This window comes from Siphateles boraxobius, unplaced genomic scaffold, assembly GCF_051911475.1.
Source record: "Siphateles boraxobius isolate OS27281-9 unplaced genomic scaffold, OSU_SipBor_1 8, whole genome shotgun sequence".
NCBI classification, from domain to species: domain Eukaryota; kingdom Metazoa; phylum Chordata; class Actinopteri; order Cypriniformes; family Leuciscidae; genus Siphateles; species Siphateles boraxobius.
In genome coordinates this window covers 574,174-596,890 of record NW_027509208.1, presented here as the reverse complement: position 1 = coordinate 596,890, position 22,717 = coordinate 574,174, and the positions used below count along the sequence as shown (strand labels likewise).

Below are 22,717 nucleotides of genomic sequence, written 5' to 3'. Positions count from 1 at the left end.
AATCCTGTTCCACACGTACTTGTAGTAATTCTAAATATATATTAATAGTAGTTTTTAATTTTTTAAAAAGAAATAGTATTTTACTTGTATAACTCATGTATTTACCTTTTAACCAGTACTTGGTAAGTACACACACTAAAATAACGTGCAACGACATTCTAAGTTGAACACAAATTACTTTAATTATGGTCGTCAGCTCTAATTACTGTCAGTAAGAACTTCAAAATTTCCATCAAGTAATGAGTCAGGTGTGCTGATTTAATACACAGACCATAGTTCAAATAGACACGTTAATTCAAATTGCACTGACAACAGTGTCTAGAAAAAGTCTGAACATCAATAGAGTACATACGAACATATGTAACATGACAAAATCCTCAACAGAAAAATATTAACAATGTGACAAAGAAACAGCTCACAAAGTAAAATTATAGACAGAAAAGCAGAGCAGAAACCAGACCCAACCTGTGAACATACCGATGTATTTTACATTGATGGGAATGGATTAGTGAATTTAATCAATTATAATGACCTCACTGTTTTTGTCATTTTGCTGGTTGTTGGATTCCAGCACCTGAACAATGTGAGCTGCAGAGGGTCTTTTATGAGGATCTTCCTCAGTACAGAGACAGAAGAGCTCCACCATCCTCTGGTAAGACCCTCCGAGAGTGGCTGCGTCCAAAGCCGGTCGAGTTCCCAGCCTCTCATAATACGCATCTTCATCAAAACCATCCTCATCAAAGGAGTCATCTAAGAAAAAGACCGAATAGATGATTTTAAAGAAGTATGAAAAGTGCTAAATCTACCCGCTAGGCTTGGGCGGTATCCAAATTTTGATACCGTCAAACCTCCTCCCTATTTTACCGGGGTATACGGTATTACCGTGACTAATTAAAAATTATGACATAAGGCTCAGACAGCGTCACCAAACTGTTGGCTTGTGTCTACACCGTTCAGACACTGAATATCAGATCGGGCAAAAAAAATAAAAAAATTAATCAAGGCCAACCCGTGCATGTTGTGTCTGATCCCTGCTGACGGCATTAAATGTAATATGAGCCGTCCCTATTTAGACTCGACTATTTTTAATACGTGGGCCGTTATAATATGGTGGCGCCAAATCATTTTTTAACCCATGTGCTGAGGGGGCGGTAGATATAAATACTATTTATAAATGAGCAAAAATGGGACAATTAATAATATTTAATTATTTTAATTATGACAATTGTATTCATTTTATTAATTAATTTAAATTAAATTAACAAGCAACAAGCAAGAAGTGCATTTGTGAATCCGGTGACACGCGTCCATTGATTTTTATTAATACAACTTTTCTGTCAGTGCTGCAAAGATTAAGCTGACGATCGCCATCACCATGTGAACGCGCATATATAGAGAGAAATGCAAATCATGGATTACATAATCAGAAGGTATAGGCTAGCCTTTTTCTTTTCGTTTTGAATAGTTTCGTTTAAAGAAATTGACGATTGATATCTCCGTAGTGAACGCGCCTATAGAGAGAAATGCACATCATGGATTAATCCGAGAGTATGCTGCCTATATTACTTTTCCTTTTGAATTGTTTCGTTTAAAGAAATTGACGAATTGCCATCTCCACAGTGAACGATAGAGAGAAATGCACATCATGGATTACATAATCAGAGAGTAGGTTAGCCCATTTCTTTTCGTTTTGAATAGTTTCGTTTAATTTGATGATCGCCATTTCCGTATAGAACGCGCATAGAGAGAAATGCACATCATGGATTAAATAATCTGCGAGTGGCCTATTTCTTTTCGTTTTGAATTGTTTAGTTTGATGAAATTTCAAGCTTTATTTAGATATAGGCCTATCTGTCATGTGTGTGAGACATACACTGAGTTTCGGTTAATTTATGATGAGATTTCAATGCAAGTGACCGCGGCGCGCCAGCGCACGATCAAGTCATGATTATGTTGTCTGCTATATTTGATTCTTATTTATTAAATCCAGGCAATTGGTTGATAAAAAAGTTATTAAAATTAAGATACAATTTATAAAAAACGAAATTCACTTTAAAGAAAGGCCTTTTACAAAAAGAAACTTAATTAAGTGGTCAATGTCTGACTCCCGATGCATCCCATCTTACTCGTGCTGTTCAGTTTTCATTATCAACGTAAAAAAAAATAACATTATAATATTTTAACAAATATAAACTAATGCGCTTATTTAATGAACTCGGGGCAAAATGCATCCTCGCAGCAGTGAGTGTGTGGTTGTTTCGGAGATGCGACATTAGGTTAGAGGTGTTTCCATCTCTCGCGGTCACCTTTTTTATTGCAACATTTACAAATTGCCCTCTCCCTTCTCTCTCTCTCTCTCTCTCTCTCTCTCTCTCTCTCTCTCTCTCTCTCTCTCTCTCTCTCTCCTCCACACTGTCACTTGATGACAACTATAAAAGCATTTTTAGGCATTGAATAAATTATATTTATATATTATATATAAGGGCCGGTAATGACTGTATTGAAACTGATACCGTTGCTTTTTTAAGACCCCGCGGTATACGATATTACCGGAATACCGCCCAACCCTACTACCCGCGATAGGATATTACATTTGATTACAGTAACTTTACCATCATCATTATCAGCACTCTCAGTGTCCAGCAACTCCAGGTGAGGAACAGAAAGTGTCATCATCTCCCACAGCGTGAGTCCATATGCAAAGATGTCAGCTTTGTCTGTGATAAGCCCATCCTCTAAGGCTTCCTTCGGGTTCCACGGCTCCGTCCCAATGTAATGGGCCTTTGGATCGCTCACTGAGGAAAGATAGGTTTAAAAATTATACTTCAATATAGTGTATATTTAAAAAAGAAGGTAAATAAAAATGCTTTTAATTAACAAATGAAGGAAAATGAATCATGTTAAATCTTTTCATACCTTGCATGTTTTCATCCAGTGGCAGTGACACACCAACATCACAGATTTTGATGCTTTCAAAGTCGCCCTTGACGACAACATTGCATGACTTCATGTCTCCATGCAAAAGCCTTTTCTCATTATGCAGGTACTGAAGAAAAACAACAACAAAACAGTTGTAGGAGCTTGGGATTACATCATAATTACATTTCATTATGGAAAAAGTAGTAAAGGCCTGTTCACACAAGGACGATAATTATAACATAGTTATAAAAATCTTTCTACATGTAAAATAATGGAGTCCACACCAAAACAATAATGGCAAAGAGGAACGATATCATTGGATACACTTTCAAAATGATTTTTTCCAGATGATCAACGTTAAAACCAGTTCACACCAAGAACGATAATTATAACGATAACAATATTAGTGTCTACACGTACGCACAATATTGTTGTGTATCATAAGTATGTGCTGCAGTAGTTATATCGTCTGGCTCTAAAATCAGGATGAATTCTATGGATGCTCGATTCCGCCACTGAATAAAAAATAAAAGGTAATTGTGACTTTAAATCTCGCAATTCTGAATTTTTCCCCTCAATGTGAGATATAAACTTGAAATTGCGAGATATGAAGTCACAATTCTGAGAAATAAAGTCTGAATTGCGAGATGTAAACTCGCAATTCTGAGAAATAAACTCGCAATTGCAGGAAAATGTCAGAATTGTGAGCTGACTTTTCCCCCTTATTATAACTAGCAATTCTGACTCTTTTCCAAAACTTTTCCAACAATTGTGACTTTATTTTTCAGAATTTCAAGTTTATATCTCGCAGTTCTGACTTTGTAACTCGTAATTGTGAGTTTATACCTCACAACTCTGAGAGGGAAAAAAAGTCAAAATTGTGAGATAAAAAGTCACAATCAGTTTTTGCATTTTTTATTCCATGGTGGAAAAAAGCTTCCAAACTCATCAGCTGGAAAAAAGCGTTGTGAAAATGATTCCAACAATATCGTTCCTCTGTGCCGTTATCGTTCTAGTTGTGGTGTGGGCTCTGCTATTGTTTTACATTTAGAACGATTTTTGAAGTTATACCTTTATTGTTATATAGTAATCGTCCTTGGTGCAAAAAGGCCTTAAAAACATGGACAGCCTTAGTTTATGGTTATCGTACTGGGTGTGATTTACAAATGACTCAACCACACCTGTAAACCACGTGCGACGTGAAGAGCCACTTTTTCAATAGTGGCCACTGGAAATGCCTGAAGACCCTCTTCACTTCTTTTCTCAATGAGGTCATTCAGAGACTGCTCTCCACCGTACTCCATCGCTAAACACTTAGAGCCGTCCTTTGCTGTGGTAAAAGCTCTGAAGCCTTAAAAAAATGAATTAGAAAAAATATATTTGGCTTATAATCCTTATTTTTACCTTTACCTACCTGTAATATTTTAAAGAAATACTTGCCAACAATATTGGGGTGGTGCAGGTCTTTCAAGATCTTTGCCTCCTCGGTCAGACGCTTCTGATAAACATTCATTTGACTTTTTTCACACTTGCTGTTGATCTTCTTAATGGCCCATGGTGAATGAGTCTGCTTGCCCATCCTGGTGTTAATATTGGCATAGATGTTTAAACTCGTCCATTACATTAACATGGAGTAGGTGAATATGTATGGGTTTCAGTCAGTTTATGTTAAGTGAAAAATTGCATAACAAGTACAAATATGCATCAAATATTACGTATGAACCTGTTCATGAGATAGACATTAACTCCAGTCCCGCAGCCGAGCTTCTTCATGAAGGGAGAGGCAGGAATGGTGACTGGGGTTCCACAAGCACTGACTGATAACAAACAACACATTGAAGACATTATTAACCAACGACCACATTTGGATCAAAACCATCTCGATGATGAGAAAGCCAATATAACGTGTAAGTTAAATATAGATGTAGCGTAATTAACTTATGGTATCAGACGTTTGAAGACAACTCTACCTGGACTTTTCACTTTTGCAGGCTTGCAAGGCGTTTTAAAGGCAGCAGGTGATTCTTTGTTGGCCTCCATTTGTCTAAAATTAAAGAAAAAAAAGATCATATTTTTGTTTACAATACCACAATCCGTACGACAAACGTTAACGTTAGACAGTTTAGTCACGTTATACACAACCAATTAAACACAAAATTGAACCACAATTCGTAATATAACATATTAGTAATGTAAAGCATATCTTTTTAATTACAATAGAGATGCTGAAAAACGCGCCCGTATTTCAAAATTCACCGGTTTGCTTGACGTCAAACGTAGTACGTACAGCAAGCAACAGTGTCCGTAGAGGGACAAAACTGATTGCGTGAGTTTTCGTTTATTTTTTCAGATCCAGTGTTACTCAACATTTCTTAATCATCACTTTAGAACCATTATTTAATATTATATATATATATATATAATGACATATTGCATGATTTATAATTATTGTTATCCCCAATATAATTACATATAGGCTAGGTTTCGCTGGATATAATTTGCATTATTCAGGGTTGTTATTGTTAAATAAAACTAAAAATATTAAAACATTTTTGTTAATCAAAACTAAGTTGAAGTAAAATATAAATACTAGATGAAAAAAATGAAATGAGATTAAGTTAAAGCACTAAAAATTAATAACTAAAAAAAAACTACAACTGAACTAAATCTGAAAGAACAACAAATTAAACTGAATAAAAACTGATAAAAAATTACAAAAGGAAAGAATAAAATAAAAGCTAATTAAAAACGCCAGTGTTGTTTCAATATTAATTCTATACTATTAGTCATTTAATGTTTTTAAACAACAAGACGGCTTTTATTTCGGAAGGATTTTGTGCTATTTCTTTTGGTGTAACAAGTATAAAAATTGTGCACATTTAATGTAGATTAACTGAAATAGTTAGAAACATAATATGTATTTTTATACATATAAGTGAAGTAGATAAACTGGTCTCTTAAGCATATACACTTATTAATGATTAGCCTATTTTTAAAGTGCTACACAACAGATTATTTGTATCATAAAACTGCAACACCTTTATTATGTAAACAGATGCAGTGAACTCACCTTTGTCCACTAGATGGCAATATGCATGCATGCTTAGGGATAGTTCACTCAAAGATTAAAATGATGTCATAATTTACTCACACTCATGTTGTTTCAAACCTGTATGAATATTGCTGAACACAAACGAAGATATTTTGAAAAATATGGATAAACAAACAGTTGATGGACCCCATTGACATTCGTCAAAATATCTTCTTTTGTGTTCAGCAGAAGAAAGAAATTCATACAGGTTTGGATCAACGTGAAGGTAAGTAAATTATGACAGAATTTTCATTTTTGGGTGAACCAGTTGCAATTGTACAAACAATATTTCTTAAATGTTCTGCTATCCTGAGTCTAGACAACCAAGTGGCCCATTGAACAAACATGCTTTTATTTTATTTTATTCTTGTGTTTCACTGCTGAGTTCCATTTTTCAAGCTTTTGTATACAAAAACAAGGGCAGAGAAGAGAGATAATAAAACCCACTTCTGAAGGCAAAGAAATGAACATCCTGATTAGGTAAAGATATGCAAATCACTTTTACATTCAAGATTTGAATGTGCTGATTAAAGAGAGAAAAAAAGATCAGAGGAGAAACATGATCCATTAAAACAGCAATGACCCAAATTCCTGTTCAAAACAAAATATATACCCAAAAAATACAGATGTTCTGCACTTTATTACTGTGATGTTGCATGTTTGGCGAGGAAATCAGCTGTTGGCATTAATCTAAAGAACAATCTGTCCTGGACATCTCTCTTTGACCATTGGATTTTAAATTAAACTTCCACTGGCCATAAATCATATTACGAATGGGAACATAAAACCAAACAAATGCTTCATGAAAAGTATGAAATGTGATCAGTACAACACCACAAAGCATATCTTTCCCACACATGGCTTCAAGCATGACATTAAATTTTTATACGTTTGGCTCTGAGGGTTTGTGCTATATTGTCTGGCAAATTGTCTTTTCGTAATCTGCCTTGAGCAAAATGAAGAAGATAATACTCCATGCTGTGCTATCTATTATAACCGAAAAATGATAACAAAAGCACCTGGTACTCATGAGAAGTTTATTTGTTTTCAGTTGTTCATTGTCAGGCAAAGATGATTTTAAATGGAAGAGAGGCATGGAGAGTTTAACATGAATGTGCTCTAGTGTAACAACAGATAATACTGTTCTGAGAGGCTAACCTTTATTTATTAACCCAGCTAGCAAAGTTTGAGGACATTTTGTAAACTATTGCTTTTGCAAACAGACTTTTTATTCTTGGTCATGAAAACTTCAAGGGAACATTCAATTTGATCATTCTGCAAACATATTATTTTTGAATGTTCTCTGAAACAATAGTGACATTTAAAAAACTTTACATGAACGTCCAACTAAAATGTTTCAGGAAAATGTATACTGTAAAGACTTATATGATCAATAAGTTGTGACAACATATATTTTTACATTGCAATTTTTTTACAATTTATACAAGATTCAACTGATTTTTTAAGTCCGTTTAATGCAATTTAAGTTGAAATGACTTAAACATCCAAGTTGATTGTACAAAAAGTTGCTTCGATTTTTAAGTGCAGTGTATATATTGTTTTTTTGCTAATGTTTTGAGAACATTATTAAAGATAACTTTGAATGCACAATCTATTAACGTTACTGGAAGAACGTTTGTTCAACTTTAAGAAAACATTTACCACCTTTAGCCAAAGTTTTGAGAATGTTCCCTGTCAGGGAGATGCTTCTCTGACTGAAAATGAAGAATGCTAGCAAACCAAAAAAAAATGCTTTTGAAAAAGTTTTGAAAGGCACCTTTGGATATATTATCCCACCGTAAAGTGCTGACTGTGAAAGCAACCGATGTACTCTTGTTTTAGCAAGTACACTAAAGAGGCATGTTCACTCTGTGTGTGTGTGTGTGTGTGTGTGTGTGTGTGTGTGTGTGTGTGTGTGTGTGTGTGTGTGTGTGTGTGTGTGTGTGTGTGTGTGTGTGTGTGTGTGTGTGTGTGTGTGTTACATAAAGAAATGCTGTAGGGCTTCTATATTTAGAAATATATATTTCTTTCTATGTTTTGCATTTTCAGTAGTCAGTCCCTAAAGAACCGTGGTCTGCTTTTGCTGATAGGAACACACTCAAATGCATACATTACATTTAGTGAAGTCAGCTAACAAAAGATTGATTGACTTCAATATCATGGAGTGGTTCTCAGCTGTGTCAGTACTCAGATTTTAAGATTGAACAACAACTGGCGACCCAACACAGTATCAAAAGTAAACACAAATGTTGCAAACACTGAAGTACATTTTGATTATTTGTTCTTGATGTGATCAGATCCCCAAAAGCCTTTGTCTTTTTCTTGTCTCTTGATTTCATATTCTCAACAGACAATCATCCACAATCACGAAACACATGGAGGGCTCAAACCTTATGAATCCTTGCTGCAAGAGAATCTGTATTTAATATAGTCTAGGACTGGTCATATTTTCTTTTACCTTGCATAATTGTGTTAATGGTTATCGAGATTGAAGGTACGTCACACAACCAGTCAATGTTGACATTGCTTTATCTGGCAAAATACAACAAAAATGAGTAGCATTTTCCCTTCCTTATTCATTTTGCTTGAACTATTTCTGTCTTAACTGTGCATTATTATAAGTTTGGTTGGATTTTATTATTGGATACAAAATAGTTTTTGTCCCATTGTCAAAATAGACTTGCAATCCATTTCTGGATTGTGAGCCACCAATTGTGAGTCACTGATATAAAGTATCTCCAACTCTATATTGTTTTGTTAAGATGGTTGGTCTCAGATGGCTGGAAGTTAAAGAGGATTTTAAATAATTGCATGGTTTTATCAAGCTAAAGCAGTTGGTGGGTAGCTTGTATTATACATGTTTTTAAAGATGATACACAAAGAACATCATTTTGATGTAAAATCATTTTAAATTAATTCCGCATACTACATGCAAATGGGAAAATTCAATGCCTCCTATTCAAGAATTGCATTCGTAGACAAAACACACTATTACAGGCACAGACACTACGTGCATAGAAACATAAATAATCATTCAAAATAAAAGCAATCCAATTCAATTAAAGGGATGGATACTCCACACACAAAAAAATTGAATTCTATAATTGACCCTCATTCATGGCATTTCTTTCTTCTGCGGAAGACAAAAGAAGATATTTTGAAGAATGTTGGTTATCAAACAATTTTGGTTCTCATTGACTTCCCATTGTATTTTTTGTCCATATAATGGAAGTCAATAGGAACGGATACTGTTTGGTTACCAGCATTCTTCAATACATCTTTATGCTCCACAGAACATAGAAAGTCACACAGGTTTGGAACGATATGAGGGCGAGTAAATTATGACAGAATTTTAATTTTTGGGTGGACTATCCCTATAAAGATATTTGATTTTTTCCCCCAATAGTCATTTCAAACTGATCCTAAAAGAAAACTATATTTTGTTTTTAAATTAAAAAATAAAATAAAATTCAATAAATTGGCTCATCTGTCATGTGATTATACTCCCTCTACTGTACAAACAGAACATACCTTTTTTTATAAAAAATAAATGTTTTTCATAAAATCATGTTCAGGAGAGAAAAAGGTAAACATTGATCACCAATACTTCAACAATTATCATGCACTCCGTGAAACCAATCATCAAGGACTTTGGACCTCCATATTATCAAGTAAAGTGTCTTTCTTAAAGAACTTTAAGGTGCGAATGGATCTCCAGACCCCTACATAACTGTCGCTCAGAGATTGTCTCGTAGGATCCTCTGATGGGACCCCTGGCCTTTCTAATTCTATGGACTCTGCCACTTTATCCTCACGAATGGGACCCTGGTCATTACCATCAGCTGATGGCGTCAGGATGCCATTGGGAACGTTCTCCAGATAGTTTGGAACAGTTTCCGTATCTCCATCAGGCTTGGCTGGTTCCACATAAGGTTCTCCGGGAAGTTCTACGTTTTCACCGGACTCATCCATGTCCTGGTAGGCCAGCTTCTTTCTGGTTTCGTGATACTTCACCGCACAGTAGGTGATGGAGCCGATGGTGTTCACTACCACGCCTGCCACGAACAGTTTGGTTGGCATCACGTCAGTGAAGGCCAGCATGCCCACGGTGATGGTAGCTATACTCTTGACCACCCCCACAAAACTGGTGGTGACGGCCGAGTTGATGTATGTACAGTGCAGTGTGGTAAAGTTCATCGCACAGCCTATGAGGATGCAGGTACAGAAGATTCCTGTGATATGCGGGTTCTTCCAACCTTCATATGTCCACATGTCAATGGCATCCATGCTTACAATGGAACAGATGAAGAGAACAGGAGAAGCCACCACTGCAATGGTGTACTGGGCCGTGAGTGGCCCATAATCACTGTCTGCACTCACTTTTTGGATGAGTACCAAATAGGTGGCGTGGACAATCACAGCTAAAACGCCAGTCACGTAGCCAAAAGGGTCACCTGTTAGATCTCCAGCACCTGCACACGAACAGAGCGACACGGTGCAAAGTTAAAGAGACTGCGCCATACATGATTTGTGTTCATTAAAATGAAACTCTGTGTGAGAGAAATATTTCATGCAGACATCACATGCATAGAATCTCATATTATGGACAAGACAGCAATTAGGCAAGATTAGTGTAGTTGCTTTTAATTCTAAACTGGATTCTAAATCTTTAGGTTTTATGGAGGGCTAGTTATCAAACTGGGGCAGGTTGTCACACTGGCTGAATAGGTTTTGATTCAGAGGACCAATTACACAAATGCATGCAAATCTATATGAATCTTAAAAAAATATCTAGAAAACCTTCTTAAGTTAGAATAGTCTTTACGATCTTTATCCTCAAACCTAAAATTTAAAACTAAAAAAAAATCATTAGCCTATATAATATTTTTGTAGCTGTTGGTTAACATGAAAACTAGGGATTTTGTTTGTCCATAAATTTCACATTTATGTGGTCATGCATGTTTTACATGCTACAAATACATAAGTCAATTGATTAACTACTTTATTAATTACAATATTTATTTTCAGCATTTTTGCTGTTTCTTGAATTCCTTGAAAAAACTTTCCCCCTTATAGTGTGACAACATGCCCCTATAGTGGTAAATGATTTCTCCTTTTTTCACCCGGCAATAACGGTGATGTTCAAAGGCGCTTTTTTGTACCCAAGACTTACAGGTATGTGCAATACTAATAGCCTAATAAAAACTGTGATTACAAGTTTAATATATAAAAAAATAAAGAACTTATATATTATCTATAAATGTCCAAAATATTCCTACCAGCCAGTGCTGCACCTCCAGTGGTGATGAGAACTGCTGTTATCACCCCAGCTGATGGGAACCCATTCTTCAGCACACACACTCCGATCCCTAACGTTACCAAGGGCAGGCATCGCTTAAACACAACATACATGGGTAAACTCAGTCCCCTGAGAGACCACAGGGTCAGCGTGGACTGCAAAGTTGACAAAATACAGACACTCGCAAAAACTTTCACTAACTGGAGGCTGAAGGGTGGTATATCTATTTTGCCCAGTCTCCTCAGCACCTCTAATGTGAGAGCCGCAGTGCCGCTGGTCAGAGACTGAATTAAAGTCAGATACGTGAAGCTATAGGTCGTAATGAGGAATTTTAACAAAATATTTAGGGATCCCGAAAAGAATCCATGAGCAACGGCCACCGAAATGCCCAGCAAACGTCCTTTGCAAACTTCCATGTCTTCCTTCGTAGGCTGGGGGTTCCCGGCGTCTCCGTATTACGCACTGAGCTCTGAGTTCACTGCTGAATATTCACGTGCACTCTCCTCTCGCTCGCGCGTAATTCACACAACACACGCGCTGGTGCTGAGCGCTGCTGAACAAATGCGACACGCGCTGCAACTCCGACTGTCTCCTCTGTACAATGATTCAACTGGAGTCAACTGCAGCCAATACGTTTACTATCCATTGATGTACTTTATTTCTCCTTCCAGGTAGTTTATAGTTGTAAACAATACAAGCTGGGGGCAATTTAGATCTGTAAACCAATGCGTAAAGTATAAGATGTTAAATAAATTCACCATGAAATCAAAATTGAAGTTTTTTTTTTTACTTTTAGTATGTACTTTATTTCTCCTTGCAGGTAGTTTATAGCTGTAAACAATACAAGCTGGGGGCAATTTAGATCTGTAAACCAATGCGTAAAGTATAAGATGTTAAATAAAGTCACCATGAAATCAAAAGTTTTTTTTTCTTTTAGTATGAATATGTGAGCCTAACTGTTATCTATAAGCTAGTGTGCTCCAAAATAGTGACAGAAATTCGCACTTAGAAGATATAAGCATTCAAAACTTCCGCCAATATGGATCAGAGATTTTGATGACATCACTCTGCACTTCAGCTTCTCATCAGATTTTCTGTCCAATCAAATGCTCTTTAGAATCTAAAGTGTCCCGCCCCCTACACTATAAATAGATGTTGAAGCTGCTTCTGAAAATGGTAACTTGTTCACAAATTTACTATTTTCAACATGGTGAATGGCACATGGTGCACTATATAGGGGATAGGGAACGATTCAGACAGTGTAAATATGAGTTCCATTGGGGTAAATGAAGTCTGTTTTCACGTTTGTGTCATGCGAACTGCTAGTGTGCACACATTATGCGAGTCGGCACAGACCAGAAAACATATCGGACCCATTTGAATTCTGCACAGAATGCTATTTTAAAGCGATATGGTTAGAGTTTAGGAGGAAACTGCGGCATTAACGAGCTCAACAGCTCAGGCCAAGCTGTGATATAAACGAAACGCCATTGGCTAATTTAAAAAAGGGGAGGAGCTGTTCAATTTATCCCACCCTGCCTTCTCTGAGAGTGTATTACAGAATCTTCCTATCTAAATTCTTAACTTAAAATTTGAAAAAGTATCTTTTGACATGAGGTTGAGAAGTTTATGACAGAATTTTCAATTTTGGGTGAACTAAACCTTTATATAAGTGGGTTAAAAAATCTTTTTTTTTATATCAAGTTCAAGAAAGGTTGTTTGGCTGCGAGAACAGATTGCACGTCTAAAATGTTTTGTATAGTCAAACTCCCTGAAAGTGTTTATATAATTGCCACACCAGCTTTAGATCTGAACATGGAAGCAATATCTAAAGTCACAGTTTGAGCTTCAAAACTTTCTGTTTACAATTTCAAAGGCTTCATATCAGTTCTGGCGATTCAAGGTCATTTGGATAACAACAAACCATTGGAAAATCCTTGACAGCGACTATACAACTTGGGATTATATTAATATATATTCTGAAAGTAAACTGTCTTATATTGTTGAAGCCCAAAACTCACTTGAAGAATAAAGGGGATTGGGCTTTTTCTGGTTTCAGCTCGAGGTTGTGGAATGCCTGACATCAGATGCGTTTTCTCCATTGAAATATTTAAATCTCAAATGAAAACTTGATTTCTATGGATTTTAACTATTGATATTTGGAGCTTTTTATTGTTATGTTTGATGTTTTATTTTTTAATATCAACTGTATCTTTACATATATATAGTCCTTTGGTCTGTAGTGTAGTTGTAAAAAAATAGACTTGCTACAACATTTATACATGAATATGATACTCATTCAATACTACGGTATATACTAAAGTACCATAGTATTACTTGATAACATCACGGTACCATGTTACCGCTACATTACTGTTATACCTGTAAATACTTGGCATTTCTATTCCTATATTTTGCCCCAAGTGAAATATAACAAACAATATTCACTATGTCTCTCAAACTTTGATATAATATTCACCTATTTGTCTGCTGCAATCTAAACTGAATACAGTGCTGGAGGCAATCATAAAAATATTAATTTGATCTTTAACAAACCAGGCTCATCATTTGACTCAGAAGATTCAGAATGAAAAATTGCACTGATTTATTAATATCAGATTAACAAACTGGAAACAATCCGATAGAGAACAACAATACGTACTACATCATTTACCAATGAGCTTTAGACAATAATAAGGCACTCGCTGTTCAAGACAAACTCACTAAGTTAGATTTTACACTTAAGAAACACTATAACGTCACACTCCTGAAAGCGAGCAGTTTTCACACACGATATTCTCTGTCCTCTGTACCGCGCTCCCGATGCAATGATCCTGATGCGTCCCACGGGTTCTCCTTTAATAGCGTCATTAGGAAAACTGCAGTGAAATCTTGGCAAACTCTGCACCTGTGATTAAAACAGAGCCGTGTCTTTCTGGTGCATCAACTCCTACTGGGCGGCCAGGCATGACGGGGTGAAGACTTTTACAGTCTCATCCCAAGAGCAGTCCACAACCTGTACAAAAAAAAAGGGAAGTCACACAATTAGAATGGCATCCATGTAATGTAAAAAATCTGATCATTAACTAAGGACATTAACGCCAGCATTTAAAAAAAAAAAGTTGCCAGCCACCACCAGCATTTTTGATTATTTTCACGGCTTCTAAAATATTTCACGACAGAACTAAGTATTTCATTGATTTGATTATATGGTGTAATATAAAAGGTTAACATGCTTTAATGTTCAAAAAACACATTATTTTTCACATGCTGTACATTATTGCAGCTCCTCGATTCCCAGTCTGTCCGAAACACGATGATTTTTACAAAGCCCCTCCAAGGCTTCTAAAGCAATTGTAATTCTGAAAACCAACTTTACAAGCACGTCTTGAGCACAACATTGGACAGTGATAAGTATCTTTTGTGTTCTCTCCCAGGTTCAGGAAGATGTCCTCTGCAGGGTGCGAACTACGGGCGAGCTCGGCTCCCCTTATAAGACATGGGCTCCCCTGAAAACGTGATTTGTGAAATTTTGGGGGGTCTCAAAAAATATTGACAAAGTTTTATTTTGACTGCAATTTCAGTTTTGTGTAATGTGATCATCGTGGAGTATTATGTGTAAAATAGCAAAAATATCATTCATTCATGCATGACGGCGATTTAAACCTAATTCACTTCAATAAAGATAACCATACATGCTATTCTTGTCATGAGCATCGAGGTGTGGTGGCGCTACTCCAATCATGTTAAGTACATGTTAAAGGGGCAATGTGTAGTTTTTAACGGCCTCTAGTGGTGATGTTTCAGATTGCAACCAATTTTTACAAGAGCGCTCCTGCGCGTGCTCGAACTCAAGAGCGAGCACTCATGGTACCGGCCACACTGAGACTTTCAACACACCGGAGAAAGCATCACAATAGGGATGAAAGCCAACTCCGGGTCTGTTTTTATACCTAAATATATACCTATACCTAAAACAAAGCGGAGGTCTCTCCATAATTCAAACGCTCTGCCGATGTTGATCCGTGTTTTCGTCCGAAGTTGATCCGATTCACGTTTGGCTGACGAGCTTCAGCAGATAAAACTTTTGTTTGTTTTTTATATTTGGGTGGAGTGTGTGTTGTGCTGGAGGCAGGACGTTGTTTGGTGTTATCAGACTCCATGTAGTTACTGCAGTGCCGTCGCATAGACTGTATATAAAAAGGAGAGAGGCTCGGGAGCGCGCATGCACGTCACATCTGACCCGGAGCCTTCACATAGAAATAGGAATACTGGCCTTCAGAGGTAATAGCAAAACCCAACAAGTGAATCACTGTAATGTGTGATTACAACCCCTTCACACACACAGGCAATAAAAAAAGGATTCATTTTAGAAGAAAAGCTACATATAGCACCTTTCACTCAAAGATTCGTAGAAAAAATATAAACGTTGGAGGCCATTGATCTGTGCGCGAAGTCCTTGAAATCCATTCTGTGTTAAGGTAAGGCATGTTATTCCCAATTATGTGTTGTGGCCAGTGTTGGGAGTAACGCGTTACAAAAGTAATGCATTACAGTAACATATTACGTTTTGCTGTAACGCAGTAATGTAAGGCATTACTAATCAATTTTCAGTAATATTTTACTCGGTACATGTTCGGTAAGGCTTGCGTTACAACAGACTTTTAGTTTTAATTGTAAAACAAACAAAAAAACAAACAAAAAAAACAGCAAGACCGCCAGACATTAACGAATGAAAGATGCAAGTAGGCTAAATTACCTGTTCGTGGTCAGTCAATAGCCGCGTGTGGTGTCCAAGTCTGTAATTAAAGACTAAATGGCAGCGGCTGATATATTTGTATAGCGATTTATTTTTTACAGGAGTGCCGTGAGGTATGATTTCGGCCTCTGTGCTCACGCTGACCAGAGGAAAAGCGGCTAATGGTGAAGGTGGCATGAAGAAGACTATACATTCGCGAGATGGACGTATGCGCATTAGGCTATTCGTTCTGTGTTTTCTTTATAAACAGTTAGGCTATGTTTATGTGGTATTTTTCATGTTTTCATCACGCAATCATGTTTTTGATGCCGTGGTGACGCGTTCATGTAAGGGCGGCGGCGCTGCCGATGAAGCACCTAAAAGCTGTCACAAAGAACCGGCAAAAGCAATGATTATGAATATGTCAAATATAGCAAGCAGACATGTTGATTGTTTATTAATAAAGTCAAGATGAAGTTGACGATGCTGACTCGCGATCTTCGCAGTAGTGAATGCACCAGAGAGAAATGCACATTTCATTTCATAAGCAGAGAGCAGTCTGTTTTCTTTCGTTTTGAATTGTTCTGTTTACAAGTAGACATTTCAATATAGATATATTTTTCAGGTCCGTACAATTAATACAAAACGAAATTCACTTTAAAGAAAGGCTTCGTGTCTTCTGTGTAAGGTGTCTGTGAAAGTTTTAAAGCAGTCTTTTAGTGCCGCTTCAGAGCGGTCGCGTCCGTAACGGAGAACTGTCACGTCTGTAACATTGTTTTTTCCTCATAAATGCGAACACGAAAAATAAAATAAAATGAATATTTTATGTTCTGTGGAGAGCCCTTCTTCATTAGATTTGCGCAGTGTAATTCACAGAATTACAACCAAAAAATCGTTGCCTCCTAAAAGTTAAAGATTTTTTTTTGTCACACATGACTGTCGATTTCCCTATATTAAAAAACGCATGTGTAGACTGATATTTTTCTAATGTCTGGACTCCTTTCTGGGAGGAGCCTATGGATAAACAGACGTTTCAATATTTTGGTATTAATGCATTTTCTGAGAATTTATATAATTATATAAGTTTTGACTGCAAGTCTGCAAATGTCATGTCCATAAGGATGGAATTCCCAAATTTTAAATAATTTATCCTCAACTAGTTTTGTGGTGTAGGTCTACATATTTTATAATTAACTTCAAATAATACTAATAGTAATTTAAAGATGTGGTACGTAGCATTGGATCTGGACGGTATGGATAACGCTGGGAGTTGGAAGGGGTGTGTCGCGATTCTGCAGGTTCGTGGATCTGAGTGTCGCGATTTCGGTTTCATATCGCATATCGTTACAGCCCTGGTCATTTTAGAACGTTAAGTTCTACTTCTGTATAGTTATTTTGGTGAAAGTAACTCAAAAGTAATACAGGAGTAATGTAACGCATTACAATTCTGAGACAGTAATATTGTAAGGTAATGAATTACTTTTAAATAACAGTAACAAGTAATATATAATGTATTACAGTTTGGAAGTAACTTGCACAACACTGGTTGTGGCTGGGTTGTTCTAGCTCTGTGTGACTCTCGATGTCTTAGGCCTAATTGAACGGAGGAATTATGGTATTCTTCTGTAGCCTGACGAGTAATTTAACCCTTGTTCAAGTGAAATGTATACTTGGCATTTCTATTTTTATTTCTATTTCCATTTTAATTTACTGAAACCTGCCTTCTTTCTTCGTGTACGCATTTGGGCGGGCATTATGCTAATATTTCACATTGTGACATGGATGTTTGTGGATGTAATATCTGGACTTGAGGTTTTAAGATGGATGCTGGTATGATGGTACTGCATAACTGGTTACAAGCCCTTCAATTTAAAAGGGTCATTTCGTGAGAACTTCATCATCTTTTTAGGTAAAAGTGCTTGATGTACTATGAAAATAACATAAATTGATACATTATGGCTTCTTTTTGGCACAACAAAACTAATATTACAAAACTAATATTACAAATGGACATCAGGGATAAAAAAAAAATTAATAGAAAAAAATCTTGCCTGATTATAAAGAGTGACAAAGCTAATAAAATTAATAAAATCAACCACTGATTAAATACTAAATCAAAGAGAGAAAGAGAGAGAGAGAGAGAGAAAATAAATGACTCAAGCAGTGCTGAGAGAGCACCCTTGATATTGTAAAACAAAGGGATTTCTAAGCACACGCTGCTTTACTGAAATGCACAATAATGATGTTCAGTCAATGATTTGCTTGGAATGGTTTGTTTCTTTTGATTCTGCTTCAAAGACTTTTTAAAGCCTCTTCTTTTGAGCATGTAAGGAATACAAGTGCACAAAAAATTGCTACCGTAACATGTACAGTACAACTCAACAAAGAACCTCTGTTATGTTTTCCTCATTAAAAATCATAATAGAAATATCAAGACAAATTTAATAAGGGCAGCTGACATAACATGGACATATATATATATATTATAAAAAAAAAATTCCACTCTCTAACTAAAAAGGAAAACTAAAATAATTCCCTGGACTAGAATAGAATGGACTGGAGTAGATTTTAAGGAATAGAATACAAGGCACAGTGTGTCCTAAGACAATATGAAAGTGATATATAGTGATGCCAAATCACTCCCTTTATTGCAGTCCTTTTCTCCGGAGCGCTCCACCAGAAAGCCTGTGACTCATCCATTGAGGGAGAAAAGTCCTTCATTAATTACTTAACTGCAAAATGCACAACAGAGACCGAGTGCCAGAGAGCAGCCCACAGTGCAGAAAAAGCAGATTCAGAGAGCGAGGAGTGAACGGGTGGTCAGCTGATAACACAACCTTCAATTCATACTTTGCACGTGACGTCACAAGTACTGGCTGGCGGGCAAGAACGTTGTTCTCTAGCAACGAAACCCAGTAAACTAATCAAGGATCTTGCCAGGACGTCGCCAGTTTTAATATACAAAAGTTGGTGTTTTGAGGTGTAAACGACATGCCAGATAGTTGTTGTGCGATTGGATGCACTATTATTCAGCATAATCGGGTTAAGAACGTGCATGTAAACACGCTCATTCCCCAAAAGTGAAAGTAGAAACGGACTGAGCTTTTAGCATCTGTCGCTGCAGTAACGCCGCGTTCTCTCAGAGACGACGATGGATATAACGGTATAGCGACGACTATCTTAATTTACTGGCTTAATATTTCTCTTGTGGACCTACATTAATAAATTAAAAATTAGAGTAAACAAATAGAAGAATATTTCTTTTTAAACAAGTTTTTGAAGCTGCTTTTGATTTTCACAGATGGCAGAGTTGTGCTGTTTGTGAACCAAAGACTGTTTTTAGGCCTATATAATTTTAGTGATATTGTTCATATTTAGTAATTGTATTGTTTTTAGTGTTATTAGTGTCATTAAACGTTTTGTTAATGTGCTATGGAAACAAAATAGCCTCACTATATAATTGATTGTAGTATTGGCCATTTTGTCAGCGTTTGTTGCCCGCCAGGTATCCATGGCAGTCACGTGACTGCAGAGTATGAATATAACTGGAGGCAGGAGAGCAAGAATGTCCTTCTCATCTGAGGAACAATATCTGAGCACAGTCCTGAAACGTTTGGCTGAAACGTTCTAGCTCCTTGTCAAAAGGTGCAAAAGTATGATGCATCACCTGCTGTGGTGTAGATGAAGGTGGAGCTGGGCTTTTCCTCAAGAACCGGTTACAGTATAATTACACTTCACTGTGTTCAAAGGCAGATGTACAGATGTTCAGTGCGGAGAGCAAATCTGAGCAGAGGTGATCAATCAAACTGATATGAATATAGTATGAGTATAATAACCATATTTTCAATGAGAATGTGTGTTTTTAAGTCAAAGTATGTGCATAAACTTTTGATAGACTGATATATCAGCTATTCGAAATAATTGAAATTGACCTATAATCAGGGCTGGTTAGCCAGTAAAGGACACTGGTCGTGTTAAAAATGTAAATGCGTGAGTATTTAACAAGGGCTCAGACTGATCTGTGGGTTTGGATATTGGCTACGAGCAGCACAAGGTGTGTACGTGGTGCGTTTAGGTGTGTGTACGGTTGGCAGAGAACAGGGAGACTGCGGTAGAAAAAGCACTTCACAGTTCTTGCCCTCGTCACAGCACCTGGAGTCTGCCAACAGCTGCACTTACGCCCCACGCCAAACTAACAATCACAGAGAACCCATACATACTGAAGTTTCCAATCCTGCAATTTGGCTGACACACTGCGGGTCCATTTTTTGTGATTTCTCTAGTTGCGCGCTATTAGTATAAGAGACACATTATGTCTTGTAAGAAACTCAAAAAAGACATCTAAGTGAGCTTAAAAGCTTCCCAAATTTGCATTCTGATTGACAGGAAACTCTACATGACCAAAATGAGATGTGAAGGTAATGGCAAAGCCATTATATCCTAAAAATAATGTAAATAACTTTCAGGATGATTTGACAGGGCAAAAAGGAATCTTTAGGCTTTGAAACAGAAGCTCAAACCCGAGAAGTGGATTGTGATAAATATATATATAAATAATGTTAAAAATAAGTCTCTGATGCCTTGGTGAAGGTTGCATTCATTTGATCAAAATACAGTAAAAACAATAACATTGTGAAATATTAAGATAACTGTTTTGTATTTTAATGTACAGTATTAATGTCATTTACTCCTGGGAATTTTCAGCATCATTACTCCAGTCTTCAGTGTCACATGATCTTTCAGAAATCATTCTAATATGATGATTTGTTGCTCAAGAAACATTTCTTATTATTATCGTTGTTGAAAACTTTGGAAACTGTGATACATTTTTCAGGATTCTTTGATGAACAGAAAGTTTAAAAAAAACAGAATTTATTTGAATTAGAAATCTTTTTTAACATTATAAATGTCGTTGTCACATTTGATTAACTTAAAGCTTCTTAGTGTAATAAAAGTACTCTTTTTTTTTTTCAAAAGACAATTCTTACCCCAAACATTTAACAGAATACTCTAATCAACACAAAAATACACTGAACATGCAAATATTAGGCGACAATGCATTTTCAGTTAGATATACACTCACCTAAAGGATTATTAGTAACACCTGTTCAATTTCTCATTAATGCAATTATCTAATCAACCAATCACATGGCAGTTGCTTCAATGCATTTAGGGGTGTGGTCCTGGTCAAGACAATCTCCTGAACTCCAAACTGAATGTCAGAATGGGAAAGAAAGGTGATTATAGCAATTTTAAGCGTGGCATGGTTGTTGGTGCCAGACGGGCCGGTCTGAGTATTTCACAATCTGCTCAGTTACTGGGATTTTCACGCACAACCATTTCTAGGGTTTACAAAGAATGGTGTGAAAAGGGAAAAACATCCAGTATGCGGCAGTCCTGTGGGCGAAAATGCCTTGTTGAAGCTAGAGGTCAGAGGAGAATGGGCCGACTGATTCAAGCTGATAGGAGAGCAACTTTGACTGAAATAACCACTCGTAACGAGTGGTTAGGTATGCAGCAAAGCATTTGTGAAGCCACAACACGCACAACCTTGAGGCGGATGGGCTACAACAGCAGAAGACCCCACCGGGTACCACTCATCTCCACTACAAATAGGAAAAAGAGGCTACAATTTGCAAGAGCTCACCAAAATTGGACAGTTGAAGACTGGAAAATTGTTGCCTGGTCTGATGAGGCTTGATTTCTGTTGAGACATTCAGATGGTAGAGTCAGAATTTGGCGTAAACAGAATGAGAACATGGATCCATCATGCCTTGTTACCACTGTGCAGGCTGGTGGTGTGTGGGGGATGTTTTCTTGGCACACTTTAGGCCCCTTAGTGCCAATTGGGCATCGTTTAAATGCCACGGCCTACCTGAGCATTGTTTCTGACCATGTCCATCCCTTTATGGCCACCATGTATCCATCCTCTGATGGCTACTTCCAGCAGGATAATGCACCGCGTCACAAAGCTCGAATCATTTCAAATTGGTTTCTTGAACATGACAATGAGTTCACTGTACTAAAATGGCCCTCACAGTCACCAGATCTCAACCCAATAGAGCATCTTTGGGATGTGGTGGAACGGGAGCTTCGTGCCCTGGATGTGCATCCCACAAATCTCCATCAACTGCAAGATGCTATCCTATCAATATGGGCCAACATTTCTAAAGAATGCTTTCAGCATCTTGTTGAATCAATGCCACGTAGAATTAAGGCAGTTCTGAAGGCGAAAAGGGGTCAAACACAGTATTAGTATGGTGTTCCTAATAATCCTTTAGGTGAGTGTATAACAGCTTACTTTCCAGTACTGCATAAAATTAAATTACCTTATGACTTATTTCTCTTGACTGCTAACAATTAATTGAAAATCAATCAAACAAATCTAATGCATCATGCTCCATGTAAACAGATGGAAAGAAAGACCTTTATATTTACAGGCTTCTAAGAGGATCTGAGGTGACTTATAGTTTGCAAGAGCTTCAATGTTAAATCTGAGAAAAATGTCACGCTGGAGCTGAGGAGAGGTTTTCTGCAGACATCTCAGTGATGGCTCATTGACTGCTCTGACATTTATTCATCACTGTGAGTGCTGACGTCAGACAGGACCAGCTCCCAGAGGACTGCGGCCCACATCTCAATGAGCTGAGTGCTCGGTTACTGTACGTGA

At 37.0% G+C, this 22,717-nt stretch overlaps 4 protein-coding genes across 4 annotated transcripts in view; 1 reads left to right on the top strand and 3 right to left on the bottom strand.

The window, feature by feature from the left end:
* The window catches only part of LOC143729596 (uncharacterized), a 700,608-nt gene that overhangs the window by 662,781 nt on the left and 15,110 nt on the right, over positions 1–22,717 (top strand). The window lies entirely within an intron of this gene.
* On the bottom strand, positions 238–5,216 carry pbk (PDZ binding kinase). The gene is made up of 8 exons (XM_077219725.1): positions 5,135–5,216; positions 4,890–4,963; positions 4,643–4,736; positions 4,360–4,499; positions 4,101–4,270; positions 2,917–3,046; positions 2,613–2,795; positions 238–750 (listed from the first exon to the last, which is right to left on the bottom strand). The coding sequence occupies exons 2-8, from the start codon at positions 4,957–4,959 to the stop codon at positions 515–517; spliced, it is 1,023 nt and encodes a 340-aa protein (XP_077075840.1). The 5' UTR covers positions 4,960–4,963; positions 5,135–5,216; the 3' UTR covers positions 238–514.
* Positions 7,032–11,912, bottom strand: slc35d3 (solute carrier family 35 member D3). The gene is made up of 2 exons (XM_077219588.1): positions 11,290–11,912; positions 7,032–10,482 (listed from the first exon to the last, which is right to left on the bottom strand). Exons 1-2 carry the CDS (start codon positions 11,723–11,725, stop codon positions 9,653–9,655), a joined length of 1,266 nt encoding a protein of 421 aa, XP_077075703.1. The 5' UTR covers positions 11,726–11,912; the 3' UTR covers positions 7,032–9,652.
* pex7 (peroxisomal biogenesis factor 7) overlaps positions 13,891–22,717 on the bottom strand; it is a 34,580-nt gene continuing 25,753 nt past the window's right edge. The window contains exon 10 of the mRNA XM_077220924.1: positions 13,891–14,325. Coding sequence (XP_077077039.1) covers positions 14,260–14,325 — 66 coding nt within the window. The 3' untranslated portion in view covers positions 13,891–14,259. The remainder of the gene's footprint in view (positions 14,326–22,717) is intronic.

Coding starts and splice junctions, on each gene's coding strand:
- pbk (XM_077219725.1), bottom strand. CDS start 4,959: ATGGAGGCCAACAAAGAATCACCTGCTGCCTTTAAAACGCCTTGCAAG. Junction 4,271..4,359: donor GCACCACCCCAATATTGTTG/GCAAGTATTTCT, acceptor CATTTTTTTAAG/GCTTCAGAGCTTTTACCACA. Junction 3,047..4,100: donor ACGTCGCACGTGGTTTACAG/GTGTGGTTGAGT, acceptor GTTTTTCTTCAG/TACCTGCATAATGAGAAAAG.
- slc35d3 (XM_077219588.1), bottom strand. CDS start 11,725: ATGGAAGTTTGCAAAGGACGTTTGCTGGGCATTTCGGTGGCCGTTGCT. Junction 10,483..11,289: donor TGGAGGTGCAGCACTGGCTG/GTAGGAATATTT, acceptor GTTCGTGTGCAG/GTGCTGGAGATCTAACAGGT.